The sequence below is a fragment of the Nelumbo nucifera genome, chromosome 5 (genome assembly GCF_055504915.1).
Source record: "Nelumbo nucifera cultivar China Antique chromosome 5, China Antique-T2T, whole genome shotgun sequence".
Lineage (NCBI taxonomy): Eukaryota > Viridiplantae > Streptophyta > Magnoliopsida > Proteales > Nelumbonaceae > Nelumbo > Nelumbo nucifera.
Window position 1 is genome coordinate 2,214,470 of NC_142653.1, and position 13,502 is coordinate 2,227,971.

Consider the following 13,502-nt stretch of genomic DNA (forward strand, 5'->3'; position numbering starts at 1 on the left):
TTGTTACCTAAAATAAAGCTATGTAAATGATTTTAGACTCTAAAAGCATATACATGGTCAGATATTTAATTATTCAATTATGGTTATCAGACATAATTCCAAAGAAACCTTCATAAAATCATTTTATTATTTCATAACTTAGAGAGCCTTAGGAACCATTTTTTTAAAAACTGACCCATAGGCCAAACCGTTTGTGTCACAGTTCAACCGCCCAGGTCGAATGGGTCAGACCATGCCATGTTAGCAAACTACTCTAACACAACTACTCTAACCCCACTGCTTTAACCAACCAAACTACTCTAACCCAAGTGTCTCCCTCACAAATAACCTAAATCAAAATGAACCGCGCAGATATCTAATCCAAGTGTCTATAAAGATATATATTTTTGGGATGATAACTATATTTATTTGGCTTAGAATTTTCATTATCATGTGTATTCGTCTGCTAATAAAAAGAAATCATCATTTTTTGATCCCTTCCTTGCTTTAAATTGATTTGAGGAATCCTACTTTAACATTTCTTTACACATATTTTGCTTTGATAGATGGACAAAGAACTTCTTATTGCAGTGGTCGGTGCTGCAACCATTGCAACTACATTGACATTGACCATTCTACAAGAATGGATGGACTACGTGGGTGGGGAGCCATCTGTCAATCGGGACTTAGAAAGACAATATGTATTGGATCGATTATGTAGGGGAAGACCAGTTGATTGTTATAATCAGTTGAGAATGGGGAAGGAATCATTCTATAGGCTTTGCAAAATTTTCCAAGAAACCGATCGATTGAATGACACATTACGAAGTACCATGGAGGAACAAGTTGCTAGATTCCTACACATATTAGCACACAATGTTAGGAATAGAACGATGGGGTTCCATTTCAGTAGGTCTGGAGAGATTGTGAGTCGTCACTTCAACTTGGTAGTAGATGCAGTTTTAAGTATAGAAGATAGGTATTTAATCCAACCAAATGGTGCACTAGTACCTCCTGAGATTAGAAACCGAGCTGACTTTTGGCCATACTTTAAGGTAACAAACACATAAAAGTTTACATACATATGAACTATCTACACTATTATTTAGGCATTAAAAATTAAAATACACTATCAAAATGAAATGCTTCGCAGGATTGTGTTGGAGCAATTGATGGCCCGCATATACCTATAAAGGTTCCTACTGCAGATGTAGTTTGATTTTGTGGCTGTAAATGTTACCCGACACAAAATATTCTTGTTGAATGTTCATTCGACCTGTGTTTCACATATGTATTACCTGGATGGGAAGGTGTTGCACCAGATTCCCGCATGTTAATTAATGCACTAGTGAGAGAACATAAACTATATGTTCCTGCATGTATTAATACAAAGTCATGTAGGTCATATGGATGTTGCACAAGTAGATGTGGGGGTTTGTTTCTAATCTTGTTCTTTATATATTGAATTAGGTAAATATTATCTTGCGAATGCTGGGTTTGCTTTAAATATTGAATTTTTAACGCCGTATCGTAGCACAAGATACCATCTAAAGGAATGGGGAATACATCAACCTGAGAATCCAAAAGAATTGTTCAACCTCCGTCATGCATCACTTAGGAATGCAATTGAACGAATCTTCAGTGTCCTTAAGAAACGTTTCCCGATTTTGGTTTCTGAACAACATTACCCATTCAAAACTCAAGTAGAGATAGTATCTACTTGTTGCATATTACATAACCATGTCATGGAAGTGAATCCATATGATCGGATCATGTCTAAATATGAACAGGATGGAGGAGATGCAGACTTTGATGCAAATGATGGATATGAGTCGGGTGATGGGATGGGTACCCAAACAACTCAACCTTCCCAACACATTAGTATAAATGAACAGTCTAGAGAAGGGAACCGACTCAAGGAGGAGATAGCTAAACAAATGTGAGCAGACTACCAAGTATCTCGGTCTAGGCATCGAAATTAATTTTAGTTGTTTGTTTTTATTATATGGGACCTTGCTCTGAAATTATATTTTTAATTGTACTCTACTCTTATACGGATTTTAAACATTTTAATATTCAATATATGTGTTGGTGGATTTAGTAGCTTATGTTATTGAATTTGTTACGTGTATTGTATTTGTTACCATGCATGTAATTGTGTGAAATTGTGTCATGTTGTATTATATGTATGAAATGACTAATTACACTATGATTTCTTTATTTGAACCAGCAATGGATTCTGCACCTACTCAAAATGACATTAGGTCGGTCAAGCCTAACATGTCATGGACAACAGACATGGACAACCTATTAATAGAGACCCCCATTGAGCAAGCAAACCTTGGAAACAAGGTTGACAAAAGTTTTAAGGCTCCGACATATAATGTCGATGCTAGGGCTATAAGCTTGACATTTGGGGTGGACTGCACCTATAACAACATTCGAAACCGATTGAAAACAATAAAGAAAAACTTCACTACTATATCAAACATCCTAAACTCAAGTGGTTTCTCATGGAATGACCTTACAAAGACAATAGATGCAGAACCTAAAGTATGGGCTAAATACATCCTGGTAAGATTGATTTAGTATTATTTGTGTATAAATCTTGGCATTTTTTTATTGTAATGTGATGATGATAGAATTATTCATAACAAATGGCGAGGCACACCCTGAGGCAAAACAGTTTAAAAGGAAGTCAATCCACAACTACGACCAACTTGCAATAGTTTGTGGTAATGATCAAGTAACTGGGGCTGGAGATTTTACTGCTAGGGAGGCAACCTCAATGACTCCAAATAACACACAGACAATGCAGGAACCAGTGTATGAGGAGTTAGATGAGGGGGACAATACCAATGACTCTAACCTACAGGCTAGGCCACCAGAAGATGGTAGCTCTGCTGAAGGGAAAAGTTCGTTGGGGAAAAGAAAGTCATATGCTAGCATTGTTTCTGATGAAGTGCAGACAATTGCCTGTAACATTTCGTCGCTAGCAAATGCAGTTGAGAAGAGCATCTCTCTCTTGAAGAATGACCAAATTTTTTAGGACGTATATAGCCTTGGGGATGACAACCTGGAATTCCTCATTAAGGCAATAGACTTCTTATCTCAGTCTGAGAATAGGGCAATAACATTTTATGCCCTTAGGCCTCAATTGAGGAAAGCATGGCTGGATATGAAGCTTGCATCTGAATACTAGATTGGATGTTTACTTCTCTTTAAACATTGATAGACACTTGAACTAATTAGATATCCATTGCATTATTTTGTTACTAACTTTTATTGGGGTGCATTGGATATTTGCTTTGAGATACTGTATGAACATATACACAATGATTGAGATGCTATATAATTTTTTTTTTGCGACTTATTATTCATAGGTTGTAAATGTATGATATGGGTCATAGGTTAATTTGCAAATGTTTGGTGAAACCAAACATCTTGCAACTTGATTGATTGATGGATGATATAATTGCAGGTTTAGATGCATTGGATTTAATCCACTACAATTTGTGATTGTACCAATTCTCTTTATATGGTGGTGCTTGGTTGTAAATGTATGATATAGGTTATAGGTCCAAACATCTTACAACTTGATTGATTGATGGATGATATAATTGCAGGTTTAGATGCATTAGATTTAATCCACTGCAATTTGTGACTGTGATTTTTCTCTTTATATGGTGGTGCTTTGTTGTAAATGCATGATATGGGTCACAGGTTAATTAGCAAGTGTTTGGTGAAATATTGCGTTGGCTTTAGTACCATTGATGATATATTTGCAGGTTTGGTGAGATATATATATATTTACATCTGTATAGGTACTTATATGGCAAAATATTATATTGTGTTCAAAGGCCGTTGACTTGGAATCTATTTCACGTAGGCAAAGTATAATGCCCAAGTGCATAGGTTTAGCGGAGCAATTTTTTGCTCCTATAGCACTTATGAAGATGCAGTATTCCATTTGCAACAGTACCACTGCAATATGTATTCAATACCTTAAAACTCAACAGTTGGGAACCATTCTAGGATCCGTGCAAAGGATACTAGCACGAAGGTAAAGGCACCAAAAGAGGACCGTTCGCAATCGATGATCATTAGTTTGGTGGTTATGTCAATCTTATACTTGTTTAAATGATGCTTGCAAATATTTGGTTATTAGGGAATTGACCTATGACATGTTTGATGAAACCATTTATATTAGCAATTTCAAGTACGATATATATTTACTATGTAGGAATTTTTAATTATGCCATGTCATCGCGTTTCCCCAAAACAAGTCTTGTGATGTGAAATTGAAGAATGTATGAATTTATCAAACTAGGATGGATCCAATAATCCTATAAAATTTTCTTAGCAATCAAACACTAGGAAGCAGATTTGGCAGGATATCTGGTCTCAGCAACCAAATACAGGTGACAGGACTGAGAAAAAAAAATTCCCTTCTCATTCCATCCCATCCTTTCCCGGTAACCAAACGGACTGTAAGGGAATAAAGGGGACCCCTTTTATGACGAAGATCGGAAAAATGATGAATTAGAAGAGTTAACCAGAGACAACATCAAGGCCATAATCATGGTATGTGAAGTGAAACTCAAAAAGAAGGAAAACAATTATTGACCCCCTAAACCAGATCTATATATTTTATCGTTTCTTCTCCTCACATCGCTGATTCTATAAAAGTTATTAATTTTGTTTATACAATAGGAAGTGATGTCTGATGGCAACGAGAATGTCAGTCATGGCGGAGTTACAACTCTAAAAACTCTAAAAAAATTGTACTAACGGAATAAAAAGGGACCCGATGGCGGTGGATGGAGCTTTTGACAATGTGGATGAATAAAATAAGAAAAGAAAAATAGTAATAAATTGCATATTGAACTTTTCTTTTTAATTTACATTCTTAACATAAAACATGCTTGAATTAATGCCTTCATTGTTCTATACAAGGTTTGTAAAGGTTTCCTTACCTTTTCCAACATTTTCTTTCAAACCAAATACAACCTTATTGTTCTTGTTGTTTATATTCTTTCATTATTATTACTTTTAGGGACAAAATATAAATAAAAGTTAGGACTTCACCAAATAGAAAAAACGAAATCTTTTACACATTATGCTTGACAATCATGGTCCCTATGTTTATAAGCCATGTACGAGACGTTTTACCTTTAAAGCTCTCTTCCAAATTGAAACCATCAAAACTAAATGAATACAATACATGGTTATAAGCCATGTACATGACAATGTTGCCTCTTCAAATGATGTCCATTACAAATATGATGAAGCTAACAACCAAGACAATGCTGGTGGTGAAATTGATCATTCCATCATTGTCTTTATGGAAAAACTATTTTGTCAAGGAAAAAATATATTTTCCAAATGGCCAAGAGAGCAACCACTTTCTTATATATTTCAGTTTCATTCAACAACATTCTATGGTAGTTTTGAAATTTTTGAAGAAATCAAATCACATGTCACCACATGATACAAATAACAAATTTTAAACTTTAGGTGCTAAAATAAAACTAGCCCTAAAGTACAAGGTACTAATATGCACTTTACCCTTATTCTTTTTTTCTTTATGGGGTTACACAATGGGAGCAGCCCATCCCTCTTGAGTGGCAGTACGATTTGACCCCATGTCACTACATGAATGAGTTGGAAATGCTACCAATTATTTATTAAGACAATCGGGTATGACTTGATTATACTTGACATCTATAGTTATCGATTATAATAACTATTTAGAACCTCATTTTGATGATACGACCTTAATAATACAAGGTGAAATATTAAAATGTTAATCAAATGTGTTTCTAATCATAATTATTTTATTCACTATTCATAAAATTTACCTTTTCCAGACATAAAAATATAACAAAAAGTATAAAATGCATATTTTTTATATATTGAATCAAGGTTCTAAATATGTTTCACTTATTTTTTCGAAATTGGTTCAAAGGGGCCGGTTTAAGGCCCGACTACCCTCTGAACCAGTGGCTGGCCCGATAGGGCGTATCAAGAAGCCACCGGCACGATACGTATTGGTCGATACGGTCTGGTACATGTCGATACTTTGAACCTTGTATTGAATATATAATCAGTTTGGAAAAGCAATAACCATTTCCAACAAAATTATTAATTGGGATAGTAGTACATGGCGCTCCAACTAGTCTTGGATTCGAACCATGGGAGGTGCTTATGTTGTTCTAAACTTTATGGTGTTTTCTTTTAAGATATTTTGGGTAGGTAACTCTCTAAACTTATGTTGCTTTTCTCTGCCTTTTAATTGCTTTAGTTGAAAATGGTGTTAGGCTTTTGTGTGTTGTCTTCCTTTCCTATATAGGGTTTCCTTTGGTTTTCGAAAATGATCTAGGGTTCCTTTTGTTTTTGGTTCCCATTTATTCTTGTGTTGTTTTTGTTTCTTTTTTTTTATACTCATTGTTGGGGTTTCTTCCCCCTTTGTGAGATTTTTTGTACCCTTGGATGGGGTCAGTTCTTTTCTCTAGATTTTTTTTTTTGTTTCCTTTCTCTAGTCCTTATTGGTTTATTCTTAGTCTTCACCTCGTGTTTTGTTTAGAGAACTATCCTTGGGGTCCTAAAGATGTGGTGTTTACTGATCTAGTGTTAGAAGGTTGGTGATGATGTTTGGGAAAAAAAGTGAATAAGAATTGTTGTACATGAAGAGTTGAGTGGGGGAAATACAAAAAAGGTGGTGATTCTATTTCTAGGTTATCTAGGAATGTAATGAAATTGTCTTCTATGCATTTTGTTTGTGGAGAAATGTAGAGGTATATGTAGGAAAATGTTTAATTACTTTCCACCAAACCAACCTTGGTTGTTGTGCTTTATGTATGCAAATCCACCTAAAAGGTCTAAGTTGGAGTTTCAAAGAAATCTAGTTGATGATATGCTTGATTTGTGCCCAAATGGTTTACCTTGCATCTTTATTGGGAGATCGGCTTCCGTTAGGGTAAGCTCGTGCCCACACCGTTCCAACCGCCTTTTGTAACCTTACATTGGGAATATCTCCCCATGAAATAAAACACATAAGTATAAACATATTGTCAATGCAAGGATTTCAATGTTGTTTTTTATGCAAATTGTAATGATGCAAATTGTAATGATGGTGATTGAGAAATTGGAGATAGTAGGAACTTGAACTTAGTTCACATGTTTAAAGAATTTATGCATAAGTTTCAATTGACCGAAATAAATGTTGGTGAAGGGATAAAAGTTGGTCTAGTAGGCAATTGGATTTAGAAAGGATAGGAAAAAAAGTGATAGATTGTATGTTTAAATTGAATGTATAAACTTGTTCAAGTCGATTAAAGTTGGGGCCAAAGTAGGGTTCAAACCGGAAACCTTTAGTTGCGGATTTAAACTTTAATGAGCTTTCAAAACCAAAACCCTTTAACTTTTTTCAAAGTTGACTATAAGAACAATAATGTGTGGGAATTATAAAAGATGGTTGGAATTTCCCAATTCCATGTTTTGCTAGTTTCAAAATAGAAAAAAAAGGATTGTATTAGTAGAAAGGTTTGGAAGACCTATTTTGATATAAAAACTATGAAAGAAATAAGAAAAGAAAGAGAATATAATGTTTATGCAAAGAAAGAAAGAGGAGAGAGATTAAAGAGAATAGGAGAAACCAAAATTTGGTTTGGATGCCCCTTTCATTAGTTTATATACTCACAAATAAAAACATAGTACAAAGACAAGTATGCCCTCAGTAAGTTAATTACTTGTAAGAACTAAATAAACCCTCTTAAATTAAAACATAAACTAATGGGCATTGGGCCCAATAACTCCCCAACTATGATTTGTAAATAAAAACAAGTGATATCAGCCCAAAAACTCAACACTCCCCTCAAGTTGGGAATAGATGTCACACATTTTCAACTTGCATAGATCATGCTCCAACACGTTTCTTGCAACACCTTTTGTAAGAACATCAATAAGTTAATGCTTCGTCCTATCATGTCGAATTGGGTTATGGGCAATGTTAGTTGCTATTTGATTGTCACAGTATAGCATCATAGGTTATTCGACCACAACTCCAATCTCCCCTAACAAGGAACGAACCCATAGGAACTCTAAAACACCATGTGCCATGGCTATGTATTCAGCTTCCACACTTGACATTGCCACAACTATTTGTTTCTTACTCTTCCATGAAACTATATTACATTCTACAATAGTGCAAACTCCTTATGTAAATCTCCTATCATCTAGACACCTTGCTCAATCAACATCTATGTAAGCCTCTAACTTTAATTGTCTATGGTCAGCAAACAGTATGCCTCTACCTGGATATCCTTTCAAATAGGAAAGTATCCTATTAATAGCCTCCTAATGTTGAAATCGTAGGGAATGCATGTATTGACTCACTATACTAAGTGCACAAGAGATGCCTAGTTGTGTCATATATGTGTATCAATTGCCCTTATCCAAAGTTTTTGTCTCTTATATATCATATGCTTGGACCTTGCCACCTTAATGCCCATAAAGTACTTCAATTCCCCAAGATCCTTAATCTCAAACTCTTTGTACAGGTTCCTCTTCAAGGTATCAATCTCACTCGAATCATTTATTGTGACTACAATGTCATCTACATACACTATCAAAATTGACACCAGTGAACCCCTCCTCTTCACCTCTTCACACAAAGAGTATGATTAGATTGAGTTTGAGTAAAGCTAAGTACAACCAATGCACTTCTAAACCTATCAAACCAAGCTCTAGGTGATTACTTCAAACCATATAGACTTTTTTGATCTACATACCTTTTCATTATTCATATCATTATAAAAGCCAACTGGAAGGTCAATGTGCACCTCTTCTTACAATTCCCCATTAAAAAATGCATTATTTACATCAAGTTGGAAGAGTGGCCAAGAGTATGTACTATGTAGCTGCTAGTGATAGAAGAAACTAGACTGAGCTCATCTCTGCCACTGCTGCAAAAGTCTCAAAATAATCTATGCCATAAGTTTGAATGTACTCTTTTGCAACCACCGTCGCCTTGTACCTTTCTATACTTCCACTAGTCTTGTACTTCAATGTATAAACCCATCTACATCCAACTATCTCATTGCCATCAAATAAATCCCCAATCACCCATGTCATATTTTTAATCAATGCTTTCATTTCCTCATGCATAACTGCCTTGCACTCAATTTTGGAGAGAGCCTCACTAACACTCCTGGGAATAGACATAAAGTCGAGGGAGGAAAGGGAGGCTCGATACAAAGGGGATAATCCACTACAGGAAAGATAGTATGAAATACAATGAGTAGTACACTTCATTTCCCCTTTTTGGAGTGCAATAGGGATATCTAGGTCATCTTCAATGGTGTTAGGAATAGTGATAGTGGTATCAATAGGAACTAAACCATTAGAGGAAATAAGAGGCATACTTGAGTTTGTGTCCATTAAACTTGAAATATCCAAGGAACCAATAGGGAGTGACATGGGTTTCTCTGATGTGGAATTAACCTCCCTATGCTGTCATAGGTGCTATCATGTAAAACAATGAGAAATAGGACACAATGGATGTGGCAAAGTGGGAGTAGGCGGGTTAGACATTGGAGTGGACAAAGGAGGTAGAATAGGAAGTGGTATAGATTACTCACTTCCTTCCCCAAAACATTCCCCCTGAGAGGAACTTCCCGAGAAAAAAAGGTATGGACTCAAAAAAGTGACATCCATAGTAACGCATCAAAGACTGGATCATAACAACAATACCCCTTATGATTTGCTACATACATAAGGAAGACACACTTCTTTGCCTTAGGGTTCAGTTTTAAGTGGTGAAGACCAAGAACATGGACAAAGCATACACATCCAAAACCCTAAGAGGAATATGGAATATCTCATCCCTAGGAAAAATAAGGCTAAACAGAGTGTTATATTCAAGAACATGAGAAGGCACCTAATTATTCAAGAAAAACTGTTGTAATGACTACATCACCCCAAAAATGAATTGGAATTATAGAGTTCAACATCATGTTTCTTGCTGCTTCCATAATATGTTTGTTCTTCTTTTCTGCTATACCATTCAGTTATGGAGTGTATGTATAACTATTTTGATGGATTACTTTATGCTCCAATATGTATGATGCCAAGTTTTTTTTTTCAAAGTATTCCATGGCATTATCTGATCTAAACACTTTCACTTGTACCCCAAACTGCGTCAGCACCATATAATGGAACTATTAAATCATAAATGGTATCTCATCACAGTATCTCATCAAATATATCAAAGAGTATTGTGAATAGTCATCCACAAATAGAAGAAAATTCTGATAGCCGCCCATGGAAGAAATATGGTAATGGTCCCCACACATCAGTATGAACGATCTAAAAACTATAAGAACATGTTTTATTACTTTATTTAAAGGAATGTCTATAATGCTTTTCAAGTTGACCAAGCTGTACAAACTGGAGACCCAAACAATTTTAAAAACAAAAAACACAAAGAAGCAAAAGACAAATGCCTTAACTGATTATGCCAAAGCATAATCTGACACACCGACTATGACTCAATGTTCCTACTGACATGATAACTCTGATGACTGGGAAGCACATCAAGAAGATATATTCCATTAACTTTAGGATCATTCCCACTTATCCTCTTTTATTCCGGATCCTGCAAAACACAATGACCGTGAGAAAAAAAAAATCATTGAACTATTCAAATTCTTTGTCAAGCTACTAACAAATAAAAGATTAGTACTCAGTCTAGGAACACAAAGGATGCATGGTAGGGTAATGGTATTGGTTATTTTGGCAGACCCTTTCCTAGTAATAGGAACATATGATCCATTGGATGTAGGAACTTTATCTCTACCAAGGCAGAGGTGGTATGAAGAGAAAATTGTGGAAGTATTGATCATATGTTCTAAGGCTCCTGAGTCTATAATCCAATGAGGTCCCCCATTACTTGTAGTTGATACATAGTTTGCAGTGGCATGTGAACTACCTATATGTGCAAATGAAGTAAAATGACTACCTCATGATCCACCTGCACATTGTTGCCAACCTGACAATGAGTTGGAATTAGTTGTATCCCTCTAATTAAAAAACTGACCATATATCTCTAATTCGGTCCTCGATGCAACTGCTACAACAAACTCTAGAGAAACTATAGTAGGTGGTCATGATAAATCACCAGTCACTGCCACACATTTCCCTTATTATTTTTGAGCCGGCTCAGTATAAAGTGTGGGTAAAACTTCCAACATGTATCTCTAGTATATTTAGGTTTCTTACAGTACTCACATACCATATCCTTCTTGTCTTCCTTCCTCGATTCACTTTCACCCTTGTCCCCACTTTGCTTAGGCTTCACTGTGCTAACCAAACCATAGCTGACTGATTAAGGCTTGGGTTCCTCATCATCATATTCCTTCTACTCTCATCTCCAAACACAAGGCATGTGCCTGAGGGGGAGAGTTACACTATCTTGGGAAAGAATATGTTGTTGTACAATGCCATACTTAGGGTTAAGTCCTGCTAGAAATTCAATGTCATCTTCCAATAAGTTGTTGCATTTTTGCTACTTTCCCAAACCAATCTCCAAATGATCTATTTCCTGCCATAAGGTTTTGAGGTCTAAAAAATAAATTGCAATAGACTTATCTTCCTGCCTAGTAGAAATCACATGATTTCTCAACTAGTAGGCTCTACCAACATCCTTATTATGTGAATAAGTTTATTCTACTCCATCTCAAATCTCTTTAGCCGTGTTAGTCCATCAAAAAATCTTACTTATATGGGGAAAAATGGAATTGCATAGCCAAGTCATCACTATGTAGTTCTTTTGTACCCATCAGGAGTAGTTGGTTTCATGTTTATTTTATTCACCGGTGATATACCCCAATTTCCCATGAGCTCCAATGGCCATCTTTGTAGATTGTGGCCATTTTAAGTAGTTTGTACCATTTGTAGTGATGGTCCTAGCCCTGAAGAGATCTCCAACACCTCCTCCTCATGGTCCTACTTCACCTGCAAATTTGTTTTCAACTCCACAACCTTCCATAACTCCCAGAGCAGACTAGGAAATCAATTTGAAATGAAAAGAAAGGTATTTATCTCCTTTAGAAACCTTAAACATCTTCATGGTACCCTATAAGTCCCTATATCCAAAGATTCCTTTTTTCCGTGGAAGTATGAGAATAAATAAAAGTGGCTGCCACTCCCTCCAGAGGCCCTAAAAAAGGTTGGTACTTGAATCGCTCTATTCAGAAAACCTCAAGGAACCCTAGAAAACTAGAGCGGCACTTCCCAAGTCAAAACTGAAGAGTCATACTAAATTATGACTCAACCCCTTTCTCCAATTCTTCATGATTTTGGTGCTAAACCCTATACCAGCTAAAAGGGATTTCAATCCACAAAAAAAAAAATCCAAAATCTGGGCTTACCTGAAGTCTTCGATCAACCCTTTACATTTTCATGCAGTCCACCGATCTAAGGTTGCATAATGAAGCAGCTCAAAAACTCTCTAAACTTACTCTGATACCAAGTAGAAAAGTTTAGAAGATCTGTTTTTATATAAAAATTGTGGAAGAAAGAAGAAAAGAAAGTTTATGTAGATAAAGAAAGATGAGAGAGATTGAAGAGAATGGGATAAGCCAATTTTAGGTTTAGCTGCCCCTTTCATTAGCTTATATACTCACAAATAAAAACATAGTACAAAGACAAGTATGATGTTAGTAGGTCAGCTACTTGTAAGAACTGAATAAACACTCCTAACTTAAAACATAAACTAATGGGCCTTGGGCCCAATAACTCCCTAACTATGCTATGTAAATAAAAACAAGTGATATCAACCTATAACTCAATAGTATCAAGAAGATGCTAAAGACTTTGAATAAAGAAAAGTTTGGAAATATTAATCACAAAGTGAAATGGATAAATGAGCAAGTAATCAATTTGGAGGAGAACACTCATGTTTGAGAAAATTACGAGGAAATATTGAAGCTAAAACGTATGAGAGAGAAACTACTCTCTTAGTAGGAAATGTATTGGAGACAAAACCTAGACAATTATGGCTGCAAAAAGGGAATCAAGGTACATGTTTTTTTTTCATAAGGATATAAATTCTAGAAGACAAAGAAACCAAATCTCTTGGATTAAAAATGATCAAGGTGAATGGGTTCTAACCATAAGGGCATTGTTAAGGCTTTTGTTAATTCTTTCGGAACTTTGTTTAAATCACATTGATCTAAAAAATTTAAGGGCATCACAAGTTTATTTAGGAGTGTTGTAACTGAAAGTGATAATGAGTGCCTACAGTTGTGCCTACTCTAGAGGAGGTTAGGGAAGTCAATAGGTGGGTTTAAAGCTCCAAGATTTGATAACTTTCTGGCTATTGTTTACCAAAATTTTTGGGATATCATGGAAGAGGAAGTTTATGAGTTTGTTTGTGATTTTTTTTTTAAAATAAGAGGTTTGTATGAAGAATTAATCATACTTTCTTGACATTGGTTCCAAAAGTTAAGAACCCAAATCAA

The 13,502-nt window shown here is 35.5% G+C and overlaps 1 protein-coding gene across 1 annotated transcript; it reads left to right on the forward strand.

The window, feature by feature from the left end:
• The first annotated feature begins 545 nt into the window (after nt 1–545).
• On the forward strand, nt 546–3,028 carry LOC148791179 (uncharacterized). Its single transcript, XM_088887501.1, has 4 exons — nt 546–945; nt 1,450–1,827; nt 2,210–2,553; nt 2,645–3,028. Exons 1-4 carry the CDS (start codon nt 546–548, stop codon nt 3,026–3,028), a joined length of 1,506 nt encoding a protein of 501 aa, XP_088743627.1.
• Nucleotides 3,029–13,502: the final 10,474 nt, after the last annotated feature.

Bases quoted from the DNA above. Each gene is read 5' to 3' on its own strand.
- LOC148791179 (XM_088887501.1), top strand. From the start codon at position 546: ATGGACAAAGAACTTCTTATTGCAGTGGTCGGTGCTGCAACCATTGCA. The intron at 1,828-2,209 runs GTACCCAAACAA...TATTTGAACCAG, and splicing joins TGAGTCGGGTGATGGGATGG to CAATGGATTCTGCACCTACT. The intron at 2,554-2,644 runs GTAAGATTGATT...ACAAATGGCGAG, and splicing joins TATGGGCTAAATACATCCTG to GCACACCCTGAGGCAAAACA.